General features: G+C 58.6%; 2 protein-coding genes and 1 long non-coding RNA gene across 4 annotated transcripts; 2 read left to right on the forward strand and 1 right to left on the reverse strand.

Annotated features, from left to right (window-relative positions):
* On the forward strand, positions 1–2221 carry LIPT2 (lipoyl(octanoyl) transferase 2). The gene is made up of 2 exons (XM_075050304.1): positions 1–518; positions 1589–2221. The coding sequence occupies exons 1-2, from the start codon at positions 53–55 to the stop codon at positions 1819–1821; spliced, it is 699 nt and encodes a 232-aa protein (XP_074906405.1). The 5' UTR covers positions 1–52; the 3' UTR covers positions 1822–2221.
* A 42-nt stretch (positions 2222–2263) lies between these two features.
* LOC142041455 (uncharacterized) lies at positions 2264–11042 on the reverse strand. Its single transcript, XR_012653479.1, has 3 exons — positions 10925–11042; positions 9753–9894; positions 2264–2718 (listed from the first exon to the last, which is right to left on the reverse strand). It is a non-coding gene; the product is annotated as an uncharacterized LOC142041455 (long non-coding RNA).
* KCNE3 (potassium voltage-gated channel subfamily E regulatory subunit 3) lies at positions 3540–5798 on the forward strand. 2 transcript variants are annotated; one of them, XM_075050306.1, is made up of 2 exons: positions 3540–3689; positions 4957–5798. In XM_075050306.1, the coding sequence occupies exon 2, from the start codon at positions 4970–4972 to the stop codon at positions 5276–5278; it is 309 nt and encodes a 102-aa protein (XP_074906407.1). In that variant the 5' UTR covers positions 3540–3689; positions 4957–4969; the 3' UTR covers positions 5279–5798. The 2 variants fall into 2 exon arrangements, with proteins under 2 accessions (XP_074906407.1, XP_074906406.1); XM_075050305.1 differs by lacking the exon at positions 3540–3689 and adding an exon at positions 4086–4217.
* Positions 11043–12712: the final 1670 nt, after the last annotated feature.

Consider the following 12712-nt stretch of genomic DNA (forward strand, 5'->3'; position numbering starts at 1 on the left):
GGCCGCGGCCTCCCGGTCTCCCCGTTCCGCCCGGTTCCGCCGCCGGGCCGCCATGTCGCGGGGCGCGGTGCGGGTGCTGCGGCTGGGGCTGCGGCCCTACGCCGAGGCCCTGCGGGCGCAGGAACGCTGCGTGGAAGCGGCGCGGGCGGCGCGGCTCGCCGCCGCCGCCGCCGCCGTCCCCGGGGAGAGCGTGGTGCTGAGCGAACCGGCGGAGCCCGTCTACGCCTGGGGGCTGCGGGGGGGCCCGGAGGCGGAGGCGGCGGCGCGGCTGCGGCGGCGGGGCGCGGGGCTGGCGGCCGTGCGGCGCGGCGGGCGGATCACCTTCCACGGGCCCGGGCAGCTCCTGGCTTTCCCCGTCCTCGACCTCCGCCGCCGCCGGTTGCCGCTGCGGGGCTACGTGGAAGCGCTGGAAGCGCTGGTCCTGCGGCTCTGCCGCCGTTTCGGCCTGCCCGCCGCCCGCGCCCTCCCGCCGCCCTTCACCGGCGTCTGGATGGGCGACAGCAAGCTCTGCGCCATCGGTGAGCGCCGAGGAGGAGGAGGAGGAGGCGGGGGGCACGGACCGAGGGGGGGTGGAGGGGGGGGGACGGACGAATTCGGGCCCCCGCAGCCCAGCCGGGGCCTTGCACCCGGAACCGGGGCCCAGCGCTTTGCACCGCGGCCCTGGCAACCCGGGGCTGGGTGCTTGTCCCCCGCCGCGCCCCCCTCTCCTGACCCCTTGCCCCCAGCCTTGTCCCCTTTTCCTGCCCCCTTGTCCCCCACCTCACCCCCCTCTCCTGACCCCTTGTCCTCAGCCTTGTCCCCTTTCTCCTACCCCCTTGTCCCCCCTCTCCTGCTCCCTTGTCCCCCGCCTTGCCCCCTTCTGTCCCTTGTCCCTCGCCTCGCCCCCTCTCCTGCCCCCTTGTCCCCCACCTTGCCCCCTTCTCCTACCCCCTCGTCCCCCTTCTCCTGCCCCCTTGCCCCCCTTCTCCTGCCCCCTTGCTCTCAGCCCTACCCCCGTCTCCTGCCCCTTCGCCCCCTTTCTCCTGCCCCCTTGTCCCCTTCCTTGCCCCCTTCTCCTGCCCCCTTGTCCCCTTCCTTGCCCCCTTCTCCTGCCCCCTTGTTCACCTTCTCCTGCCCTCTCCTCCCCAGCCTTGCCCCCCTTCTCCTGCCCCCTTGTCCCCCGCCTTGCCCCCTTCCCCTCTCCCCCTCCCCAGGCCCCGTGCTGTTCCCCTTCAGGCCAGGCAGACCCCACACCTCAGCCCCACGTCCCGCACCCCTTCCTGGAGTCCTGCACTCCCAGACGGGCTCTGCAGCCTGGGCTCGGAGCGGGGGTCCTGCAGCCTGGACCCCCCTTTGCACACACTTGAAACCCCGGCGGTGGGAGGTGCCGGGGGACACGGGACTGGGGTGGAGGGAACTGGAGACGCTGCGCCCCACCTGCCCCGAATCTGGGGAGTCTGCCTGCGGGTTAGGGGTTTTCACTGGCAGAAGCGGGGAGCACGGCATGCAGTGGGGTTTATAGTGGCCTGAGCAGCACAGCCACTAAATATCTCACGCCGGGGCATCCCTGGGGATGGGTGCTGACAGGTGGGTGCTTTGGCCCCCCCAGGGGTGCACTGCGGGAACCACATCACCTCCCACGGGCTGGCACTGAACTGCTGCACCGACCTCACCTGGTTCGACCACATTGTCCCCTGCGGGCTGGAGGGGAAAGGTGTCACCTCGCTGAGCCGGGAGCTGGGGCGGCACATCACCGTCGACCACGTCCTCGAGCCCTTCCTCGATTCCTTCCAGGAGGTGTTTGACTGCACCTTGGTCTTTTCGGAAGACCCCGGGGACTAGGAGAACCAACGGCACCTCCACTGGGTGTTTCGGCAAATACTTGGCGTGGCCGACGAACGGCAAAGACAAAAGCTCTTGTGCCTTTGCCTATAGATGGTGCGTGAACGGTGACACAGAGGTTTGGGCTGTTGCTTAAGCATCCATACTGCCATCGGGGTGGCTTTCCCCAGCCCCGCGGGTCTCCATCCCTTGGCTGAGACCTCCAAGGGTACCAGTACCATGTCCCCGTCACTCGCTGGGGAAATGGCCAAACAGGCACTTTTGTGTGTTTTTTTTCTACCTCCCCCCCCCGCCAAAATCTGAAATTTGGGTGAATGCTCGCACGCCCTTCGGGCAAGAGGAGGAGGGATCATTGCCGCCTAAAAAGAGGCAGGTTTTCTATAAAGAGAGTTGCTGGGAACTTTGGCTGCCGATCCTTTGCTTGTTTATTTACCCCCAGACTTTATGAATAACGACCTTTTTCTCGCCCTGCGCCCAGAGAAATCCTCGCACTGCAAAAATCCTCACTGTGGTGTCAGGGCAGGTAGAAAATCACTGATAAGAGGCTGTAAACGGTGGTTGAAAGGCCACTGGTGCGATGCCGACAAGGTGGGAAAGCGGCAGGAGGAGGGGAAGGGATTGGGGTGCCCGAGGAGAGGAGCCGCAGCCATCCCGGACCCCGTGGGACCACGTAGCGTGGGATTGAGTGTCCCGGCTGGGCAATGATGACCTGCTTCTGCTGGGTCCGTGGTGCTGGAGGAGATGTCACTGGGGTCTGTGCAGGAGGCATCAGCTCCTCCGAAATGGCTGTCCTGGCCGTGCAGCATCCATGTGGGCTCACAGCAACTGTCCCGGGTGAAGGGACACGGCCACCCTGGGGTCCCGATGGCACTGGGGTCCGTGCCTATCAATGCAAACCTGTAGGTAGACACATATAAACTTGATTTTAATCAACAGGTTTCTGAAGGGGTAAGAAGCCAACCCGAGGCTGAGCTCCCCAGAGCTGCCTGCCGCCCCTCGGGGATGCTTGCGGCTCTCCCGGTGCATGGGCAGGAGGGGCAGCACCCAGTCTGGGCTCCCCAAAACCTTGCCCTGTTGGTGCGTGGCACGTCCACAGCCATTTCTGAGTCACCCCGGTTGCTGGCAGACCCGAAGCCAGTGTCGGAGTCACTGACCGTGGGCGGTTGGGAGCAGCCCCACAGCCAGACAGATGCTTTGGGGTCAGGAGAAATGGAAAATGGCAAATAAAGTCCCCACGCCCTGCTCAGAGCAGGACCTGACCCCCACCTGCAGCTCCCCCCCACTGCTCTGGGCCTTCTTTCTGCCCCACAAGCTTTGGGGTACCTCTGCCGCTGCGCAGTGCTGGTGGGTCCCCATGACTGCCCGTGGCACCCACCCCACAGCCCCCAGGGGTTTTATGCTGGGAGCAATGGGCCTGGAAGGGCCATGGTGGGGGGGGCCTTGGGGGGAAAAATCCTATTTCATGGAGCCAGCTCAGCTCTGGGAAGGGATGGTGAGCGGGGACGAAGGCACCCCAGGCAGGCTTGGTGCCCGGTGCGAGGGCTTGGGGACAGCAGGGATGGACGGAGGAGGGACAGGAAAGCGTGACCGGCAGCGTGTGCCAAGAGGGAAACGCAGGGTCCGGCTCTTCCGACCCCGCAAGGCCTCCAGTATCCGGCCAGGGTGAGGGGGCCGTGGTGGGACCCGTGGGGTTGGGGACAGGCTGGTGGCTCGTGTCGGGGCTGGGTGGCTTTGGCAGGTGGCTCTGCCCCGGGAAGGGGAGGAGGCTGTGCGGCACTCCCAGCCCAGCCGGCATCCCTCGCCACCGCCCCGCGATGCTCCAGTCCCGGCTCAGCCTGGCAGCAGCACAGGCAGGGAGGGCACCCCGGGTGAGTGCGATCCCCCCTTCCCACCCCCCCGGTCCTCCCTTTCCCTCCCTGTCCCTATCCCCCCCCCTAACGCGAGGTTCCCCCAATGCTGCAGCCCACCTGGGCATCCCCTCCTGGATAAATCCAGATCTTGCCCTAAATCTCCAAATTCAGCCTCCTCCTGCTTCAAACTTGTCTCTAAGTCGGGAAGACAGCCGGGTCCGAGTCCATCCCCGTGGGCTCATGGCTGCTCAGCCCCTTCCTCCTTCTTGCTGCTGGGGTCTTGTCCTGGGAAATGCACCTTGGGTTTGGGGGGATCTTTTTTTGGGGGGGGGGTCAGCTGCCTGGGCATGAGGCAGAGCTGCCAGTGCTGCAGGCACGGGGTGCTCGGGAGCAGGGGGGGACGGGGTGGCTACCCTGGGGGATTTAACACTGGACAACAGTGGTTTGTGGGGCCGGTGTGTCCCAAAGGATGGCACACGTGGGGGACCGTGTCCCCCTGTCCCTTCCCGGCTGGCACCTGCTCCAAGGCCCTGGCGAGACACAAGGGTATGTGAGGGCACATGGGGGTCCAGGGTGGGCTGGCAGAGGGGCACTGTGAGGGGGGTCAGAGGGGGTCTGGGACCCATGGGGGGAAAGTCCTCAGGGGGGTTTTAGGGCAGTGACCCCTTGGGATGGGTCCACAGGGGGGTGTGGGGAGCTGTGCCCCTCCGCCAGGGCAGTTGTGGCTCTTGGCCCCGGGCTAGGACCAACGGGGAGAAAAGGGGGTCCCTGCTCACCTGGGGGGGACCTGGCCTGGAGTGAGTGGGGTTGATGCATGGCAGGATCAGTCCCGGAGCTGTTATTTAGGGTGGGGGACCCCAGACAGCCCCCCCAGGGTCCCTTGGGTGCTGGCTCTGCACCCTGGAAGGGTGCAAGATGCAGGTGGTGCCCACTGTCACCACGCATCCCTGTGGGGAGCAGGCTTTGAACAAAACCATCCTGGCACCCTGCGACAGCTGTGTCCCCGCATTGTCCCCAGCCCCAGGGAAGAGGTGGGGGCAGGCAGCTGCCCCGAAGGTCTGGGTGCTTTATTCCCTCCATGGAGGAGTGAAATTTGGGGAGAAGTCTGCCACGAATGCAAAGGGTTTGGATACCCCTGCTCCTACCCTTGCTGTGTGGCAGAGGAGACACTTCAAGGATCATTGTGGGGTCATCGTTGGGTCCGGCGGGACATCCCTGGCATCATCCCGGAGGCACTGCTACCATGAGGGCAGCCCCAGCTGAGCCTCCCTGTCCTTCCCCACAGCCTGGAGGAGGACATGGAGGAGGACAACCGGACAGAGACCTGGCACCGAAGCCTCCAGGCAGTGCTTAACGCCTTGAACCAGACGCTGCATGGGGTCATCCTCTGTCCCACTGACCGCCCCGCCACCATCGCACGCAACGCCAGCACCCGCGCCGGCCATCCCAGCCGCAATGACAACGCCTACATGTACATCCTCTTCGTCATGACGCTTTTTGCCGCCACGGTGGGGAGCCTCATCCTGGGCTACACCCGCTCCCGCAAAGTGGACAAGCGCAGCGACCCGTACCACGTCTACATCAAGAACAGGGTCTCCATGATCTGAGCCCGGTCCCGACGCCTTGGTCCCCGGGAGCTGGTGGGTTTGGGGTCACGTTGCTGCTGCGCGTCCCACTGCTTGCAGGATGGGGCAGAGCTGCTGGCCAGCCTGGCCCCAAAACTGCTGGGAAACTGCCCCCCTGCCCCCCGTGCCCCCATGGAGGTGCTCAGCCCCAGTGTGAGCAGCGTGGGGACATCCTAGCTGGGCCACAGCTCCCGTCTGGCAGGAGCTGGCAGGTTGCGACCCGTGGGCAGGTCCTGGTTCCGCACACCCACCTCGGCTGAGCCCTGGGGGGGATGGGGATGGCAGAGGCAGCTTCTTTCCCACTGTGGCCTGCCAAGGCTGGCAGGGGTCTTCAAGGAGAAAAATTCACCATTTCCCCGCTCAGATCAGCCAGCGTTGACCTCCGTGGGCTCCCAGCAGCTTCGTGACATGGACTAGCGGGCTTTTCTGGTGCTAAAACCCTGTAATTTTTGAGCCAGGCTGGGCCCCGCTTTTCTGGCGGGGAATTAAAGGAGGTGGTGGTTTCCAGTGGGGTTGCGTTTGCTTCTTCTCCAAGCAAAGTGCTCTCTCGGTGCTGGGGGCAATCTGTAGGGAACCTCTCCATGCCGGTGCCCTGCCCTGGCTGCCAGAGCCCAGGGGATGCCGTGAGGGCTAAACCTGCTCCCTGTGTGCTGCTGAGGTGGCATCAAGGGCAACTCCTTGGTGACATCGCAGCCTTCATCCCAGGACATGAGATGCTTCCTCCCTGCTGTCATCCAGGGAGCATCGCTTGAGCCACGGGCACACGCTTGCGAGCATGGCCCAAGCCTGGCCGGAGGCATCTGGCTCTGCATGTCCCCAAAGGTCTCTCCGGGCTCCGGACGGTGATGCCGGAGTTTTTCCTGCTTCCTTCCTGCTGTCGGCTGTAGCTTTGGCCTTTTGTACCGCAGGTCCCAAATGTGTTTTCCACGGGGCAAGGGCGCAGCGGCGGACGGGAAGGGGATGTTCTCGGGTGCTGCTGGGGTCCTTGGCTTCAGCTCTGCTATTAAGCTGGCTGGGCTTGGGACTGGCCTGTGGCGTGGCTGGTGTCCAGGACAGTAAACGTCCCCGTCTTTCAAAACAGGCTGTGGGGCAGCATCGGTGACCCAGTCCCTCGCACGTCTTAACCTGTTAATAATGGCGTAATTAATGTCTTTAATTGCAGCTAGATTAGCTGGCCCATAGGGGCCTTTCCGCCTGCATTCAGAGGTTAAACAAGGCTGCGATGCCTGAGCCCAAACAGTGACGCCAAACCCTAATCCAAAAAATAATACTGGATGTGAGCTTGTTTGGGGTAGGGCTGGAAACCTTGGCACTGGAGGCACTGGGATGGCAGCAGCTCAGCGACCAATTCCTGATTTCCCATGCCCTCGGCTTGGGCACAGGACCCAAGGCAAGGGGTTTTGGGGAGCCCTCGGGGGCTGCCTGTTTTGGGGCTGAGCCCACTGTAAGTTCTGAGCCGGGCATGAGGTGCCGTTTGGGCTTTCTGGGGACATGGGAGCAAATGCCACCAACGTCCCCCGGCACTCTGCCCAAGCAGGAAGTAGCTCAAGAGGCTTCACCGTGTTTGTCTTGCGGTTGCAGCGCTGGGAAAGGAAAATAAACCCTTTATCTGCAAATAATTCAGGGGAATTGGGCCAGGTGGGGACAGCCGAGACAGCAACAATCTGCCGGGTTGGTTTGTGCAAGCACATACCACGCTTGGGTTTTCTCCACTTTCGTGGTGTTTGTCCTCCTCTAATTCTGGCTCCTCCGGGGGGATGAGCTGCGGAGCAGCCACTCACACCAGGGCCAGGATGGGGGTGATGGGATGGGTGCTGAATGGTGAGTTTGGTACCCCAAACTTCCCCGGTGATGTGGTCTTCTTGCCTCTCCTGATGGCCACTGGTCCTCCTGGGACAGGGGGTGGCTGGGGTGGATCTGGTGATCCCAGAGTCTCTTCTGCTGCTGTGACCCTTGGGGACAACTCTGTTACAGGGTGGCATGTGATAAAAATTGAAAAAAATGCTGCTTTTCCCTATCCAGACAACCCTAAAGGGGAAAAAACCCCTCCTGCAAGACGTGGCTGCTGCAGTGATCATAATTCACCTGATTTCTGATCCGTCAGCAGCTCCTCCTGTCTATGCCCGCAGTTAAATTCGGACCAGAGCCCTCGGCAGGGCTGGGGGGATGCCCTGGGTGCCCCCAGCTCTGGGGCCTCTCTGGCTGGATGCCACCAGGCTGGGTGACAAGGTGCCAGTGCCACCTTGTGGCAGCTGCCTCGGGGTCCCCCTGCCACGGGCATCTGCTCCTTCCCCTTGGCACCCTGGGTTCTCCGGGGCCACAGCAGCCAGGCTTGTCCCTGGAGGACCCACAGCTCCAGGCTGGATGGTGTCCCCTTGGGATCTGTGGCTCCAGGCTGGATGGTGTCCCCTTGGGACCCATGGCTCCGGGCTGGCTGGTGTCCCCTTGGGACTCACGTCTCTGGGTCAGCTTGATGAGCTCAGCCTCCCAAAATGGGTTTGCTTCAGCTGCTGGAGGAAGGGTTTCGAGACTAATTAGGTGCTCATCCCAGAGTTCAGAGATTCCTTGTCAAAGCCGATGGGGCTCTGGCCTCGGTCCCTGTGCTGCAGCCCCAGGAGCAGATGATTTCTGGGTAACACTCGTGTGGTTTGTTTTAACAGCAAGGAGATGCACTCAGGTGCACAGAGAGAAGAGCTGGGGAAGCACTGGCTTTGGCTGAATCACTAAACCCAACCATGCAAATCGTAGCTGACTACATTTGGGTTTTAAGCAATGAAGCTAGAAAAAAAAATAGAGCTCATGTGAGGCCAATTTATTTAAGATTTTTTTCCTTGGCACGCAGCAATGAATCACGGGTGAGACAATGTCTGTAGCAGTTTGCCCGGTACTTGGAAAAGGATATCGAAATGTCGTGTGTATGGGAAGTTCAGGCTGACCTTGGCTGGGAGGATTGTCAGAGCAATGGGAATTGTGGAGGTCTGTTCCTGGAACTGCTTCGATGCTGGGCATTTCGATAAGAACTGTGCAAGGTGAAACGGTAGCAGTGCAGTGACTGATAGCAATGGTATCGCTGAGCAATGCCAGCAGGTATCAGTGAATGTTTAGCTAACAGCATGAGGTGCCTCCAGCAGTTTGTACTATACTGGTTTTGACTATGTGGCACAGCAGGACTGAGGCGTGGGAAGGTGTGTTCAAGGGGAGCTGCTTCTCCAAGACAGCAGTCAGTGCTTGGTGGGAATCGGGCGCTGCTGATGGGGCAGGCATACAGGAGAGTAGCGGGCTGCTGGTCTGGGAAGGGCACGCTGCTCTCCTATCAGGTGTGCTGAGCCAGGCTCACACGAACGAATGCTTATTTGCAGCCTGTGGTAGACAGGGGTCATGATGGGGAAAGTTAATCTTGGGAAACATTAAAAAAAAAGGGGGGGAGGGAAGGGGAAAGCACTCCCAGTTCATGGCAGGGCAGAGAAATGCTGGACGAGCATCCCCTGCACTGCAGCAGCCAGATGCTGGATGAGCATCCCCGCACTGCAGTGGATGGACGCTGGACAAGCATCCCCTGCACTGCAGCAGATGGATGCAGGACAAGCATCTTCCATGTTGCAATGGGGGGTTCCCTGGTACATTCCTGGGGTAACTTCCCCAGGCCCCTCTTGCCCTCCCTGTCAGCTGTTCTTGCTGGTTATGCTCGTTGTGCTGGCTGGAGCACGCTGTGATCTGCGGCAGATGCTGCAGCACTATTTGGCTGATAGGTTTGGTGCATAGATACTGCTGGGTGATGTTTATTTGCTAATTAAATGACTGCTAGCTACTAAGGAGTCTTAATGAGCTCTATTTGTCCTATGTATAGAGTACAACTAAATGCTACAAAGCAAGGGGTGGACAAAGCTGGGGAGATGATTAAGGGCAGTTCATGCATCAGTGGCAATCGCTACCCACAAGAAATTGGACATGAAGCTGTAACGGTGTCCTGGCTGCGCAGGTGCAAGGCTGTGGGGCTCAGTGCTGCGGGTGTTGGATAAAAACCCTGCGGCACAGCTCACAGCATCCTACAGAAACACGACCGGTTTCAAGCAGTGACATTACTTATTCATTATTGCCTATCTTCCTCTGGAGGGAGAGTAGAGGTGATGTCCTCCTGCGAGGTAACACAATCAGCCCTGCTGAGAGATGGGGTTGGCCATTCCCTGTGCCATCTTAAAAGGATTTTCTGGGAGGTGATGAGGTCATTATTACGGGAAGGGGGCTGCTCCTGGACACACAAGCTTTTGCTTCAGGTCAGAAACCCTCACTGTCCAAAACACATCCATTTCTTCTAAATACATCAGTTCCTCTGACTAGAGACACGGCCTGTTCCTACAACCTGCCTTGCTGACAGCCCTGTGGCATCACAGCTGGAGCAATACCCTTGTTCAGAGGGACGAGAGAAACAAAAGTGACTTAAACCAAAGAACCTGACCTGTTTGGAAGCTCTGCAGGAATTGCCGTGCAGGGTCAGTCACTTGGAAGTCCTCTGTGGGCCTTTTCCTCTGTTTTCTATCATCCTGCTGCAATGGATGTCTGTCCGAGTCACCTCTCTCACACCGGGCTGGTGTCAGATGCTTTACATAAAGATGTGGGAAACCAAATAAATTATGTGCAAGCGTGAAAAACATTTATTCTGCCCCTCTCAATATTCTGCCTGTCTGAGCTAGCCCCCTCCAGCCTCTCTGTGAGGTCGGGTTTGTGTGCTGCTGGCAGTGTGGGATGCATCTCTGCACCCGTTCCTGGCGGCTTTTCTCCAGGGAATGCTCAGCACAAAACCCACCTCTGACACATCCCTCTTCCCTAAAGCCGCTCTGATGTTTCCTGCTGCAGTGTTTTTCACTCACAGCCCTCCGTCAAGCAGTGCTGGGCACCTAATCCAGACAAGTCTTGCCCGCTCTTGCCTAACCCAGAGAAGTCATTTTACAAGCTTTTTTTTTTAAAGCATACAATGGAAAAATGCAGTGTTCAGGAGACTTTGGTGTTCTGAGCCTCTGTGCAGAGCACCATCTCCTTTCCCTGGTGTCCGGTACCATGGTGACCTGCATGTGCAATGGCCCAGCTGCTCGTGTGCACTCCCAAATTGGCACTGAGAACTGCCAAATTAATTAGCAGAGGAGCCCTCAGCAGGCAGAATCTGTGTTTGGGGGCTACATTGGACCCTCTCTACACGAGACATGGCCCTGGCCTCCTTTGCACCGCAGCTGTTCCAGCAACGCAGGTCTGTCTGGCTCCCCTTTTCCTGCTCATTTTTTTCCTTTTCCTCCACTGTTCTTATACAGGTGAGGGGAAAGGGAGACCTGGGGTCAGTCCAGCTGAAGGATGATCTGCATGTGCTGGCAATAAGCTATAGCAATGTTATCAAAGGTCTGGTCATAAAATAACTGTTGGGACTGTGCAATCATGGGACAGTTCAGTTCAGCCTGACTGCCCTAGGGGTACCTACAAAACCTGTACCATGTGGTAAGAAAAAGCAGCATTTCTTAATAAAGATCAAAGCATCATTTATTTTTCCTGACAATCAGGAAATCCCAGACACCCAGGATCTCATGTACTCTCCTTGCAGAAAGTTTTCAGTACAAATTTTCTCAGTTCCACACAACTTACCTTGTACTTTGGGACTGAGGGGAAAAATTGGGGTGAAAAGCCTGGTCCGTACTCCTTTCTTGTTCTCTCACCAGAGGAAATGGACCCATCACATCTCTTTTCTGCAGATGGATGCGGCTGGTGGACAACTGCTCAGCAGAACACGCGTGTGGGCTATTAATACCTAGAGGGGAGGATTAAAAATAACCAGGTCTGTGTTTGGTTTCTGGTTTGCAAAGGACAGGCATTGATATACGAGGGGACTGGTAACCGAAGCCAGCTTCCCTGGGGTGCTGAGGCCCCAGCAAGCGGGAAGCGCCGAAATTTCCCCCAGTGAAATAGCAGCCCTGGAAGGAGCCCATGCCCCAATCTAAGGGAGGATGTGGAGAGCTGGATCAGTGCCTACTCCAGAGGGGTGCTGGGGACGGGGATGCTCACTGTGGCTTTCCCACACCTACTCCTGGTACACTAACCCACTCTGCTACTCAGCCTCAGCAAATACCATCACCCCTACACGCAGTAGTTGATTAAGCCCTAGATTAAATGCTTAGTCACCAGAGCCTATAAAATGGTTTTTATCAGGTAGGACAAAAGATTAGGGTGGGAAGAGGTGATGAGCCTGAGTTCCTCTCCGCTTGCTCGCTCAGGGCTGCTGCCTCGGACACATGCCCGCTGGCAGAATTGGACTTGTAGTGTGTTTTTGGCTCCAAGCTGCCTGTTATGAAAGATCTCATCAGCAGCATTTGCCGGCTGCGGTGGGGCCCACAAACTGGAAAGCTGAGACTGTGGCAATGGTGAGGAGAGCTGCTCTTTGCCCTCTCTTTGGGCTGAGCACAGAGGTTTTTCCAGCAGCTCTGAGTTGCATGTTACATACTGCTTTTAAAGCATAGGTATTTAGGGTGTTATGCTCCCGAGGAAGCCAAGGAGTGTGTTGTCAGTGCAGGGGGGTGCAGGATCAGGCCTTCCCAGGGCTGACATCGTGAAGCGCCAAGCCAGCAGCAGCTGCAGAATTTGAAAGCCATTTCCTAATCCTGGTGGTCCCTGCTGCATCCTTCCCACCTTGCCAGTGTGCTCCCTTTCTTCGTGCTCTGCCTGCAGAGCGCCTGCGCTTCTTCAGGACAAAGCACTTCATCTGCTTTGACCCCAGATCAGATTAAAAATGGCATTCAGGCCCAAAAAGGCAACCGCCCCTCCCCATGCAGCATGTTATCAACTGGCAGGGATGTCATTACTGGATGCGTTTAGAGTTGCACTGCCTTTCTGGCAACACGCTACTCTGAGAGAGGGAAATGAAGGAATGGGAGTCGCTGTGTTATTACCAGGTAACCCAAGAGGTACAGGAGAACAGGGTGTTCAGGATACATAAATAATAAAACAAAAGTTGTGCTGCAGAGCGAGGGCGTGCACAGTGCCTTCTGAGAGGCTCGGCAGCAAGCTGCAAGGATGCACTGGGTTCATCCAGCATGGCCCCGGCTCACTGCAGAAACCAGGGGCAGAAAACCAACCTGGAATATCATGGGAGCCCTGGGCCCTTTGCAGGCAATCCGGAATAAACCGTGTGCGGTAAAATTGCTATGGAAACACTGTACCGGCTGGGTTCAGCCCTGCGGCTCTCCAGCCCAGGGCTGGACAGAGCTGTGCTATCGACAGAGCTAATCTGGTTTCTTGTGGGTGAGGATTTGGTCTGCGGTACCAGATCACTGAGGATGCTAATGTGACTGTAAGATGTTTTTAGTTCTGATGTGCGGTGACATTATGGTGTGCTTAGCCCTTCTTTTGAGGAAAAAAACATTAAACACATTGGTAAGA

The sequence above is a fragment of the Buteo buteo genome, chromosome 18 (genome assembly GCF_964188355.1).
Source record: "Buteo buteo chromosome 18, bButBut1.hap1.1, whole genome shotgun sequence".
NCBI lineage: Eukaryota > Metazoa > Chordata > Aves > Accipitriformes > Accipitridae > Buteo > Buteo buteo.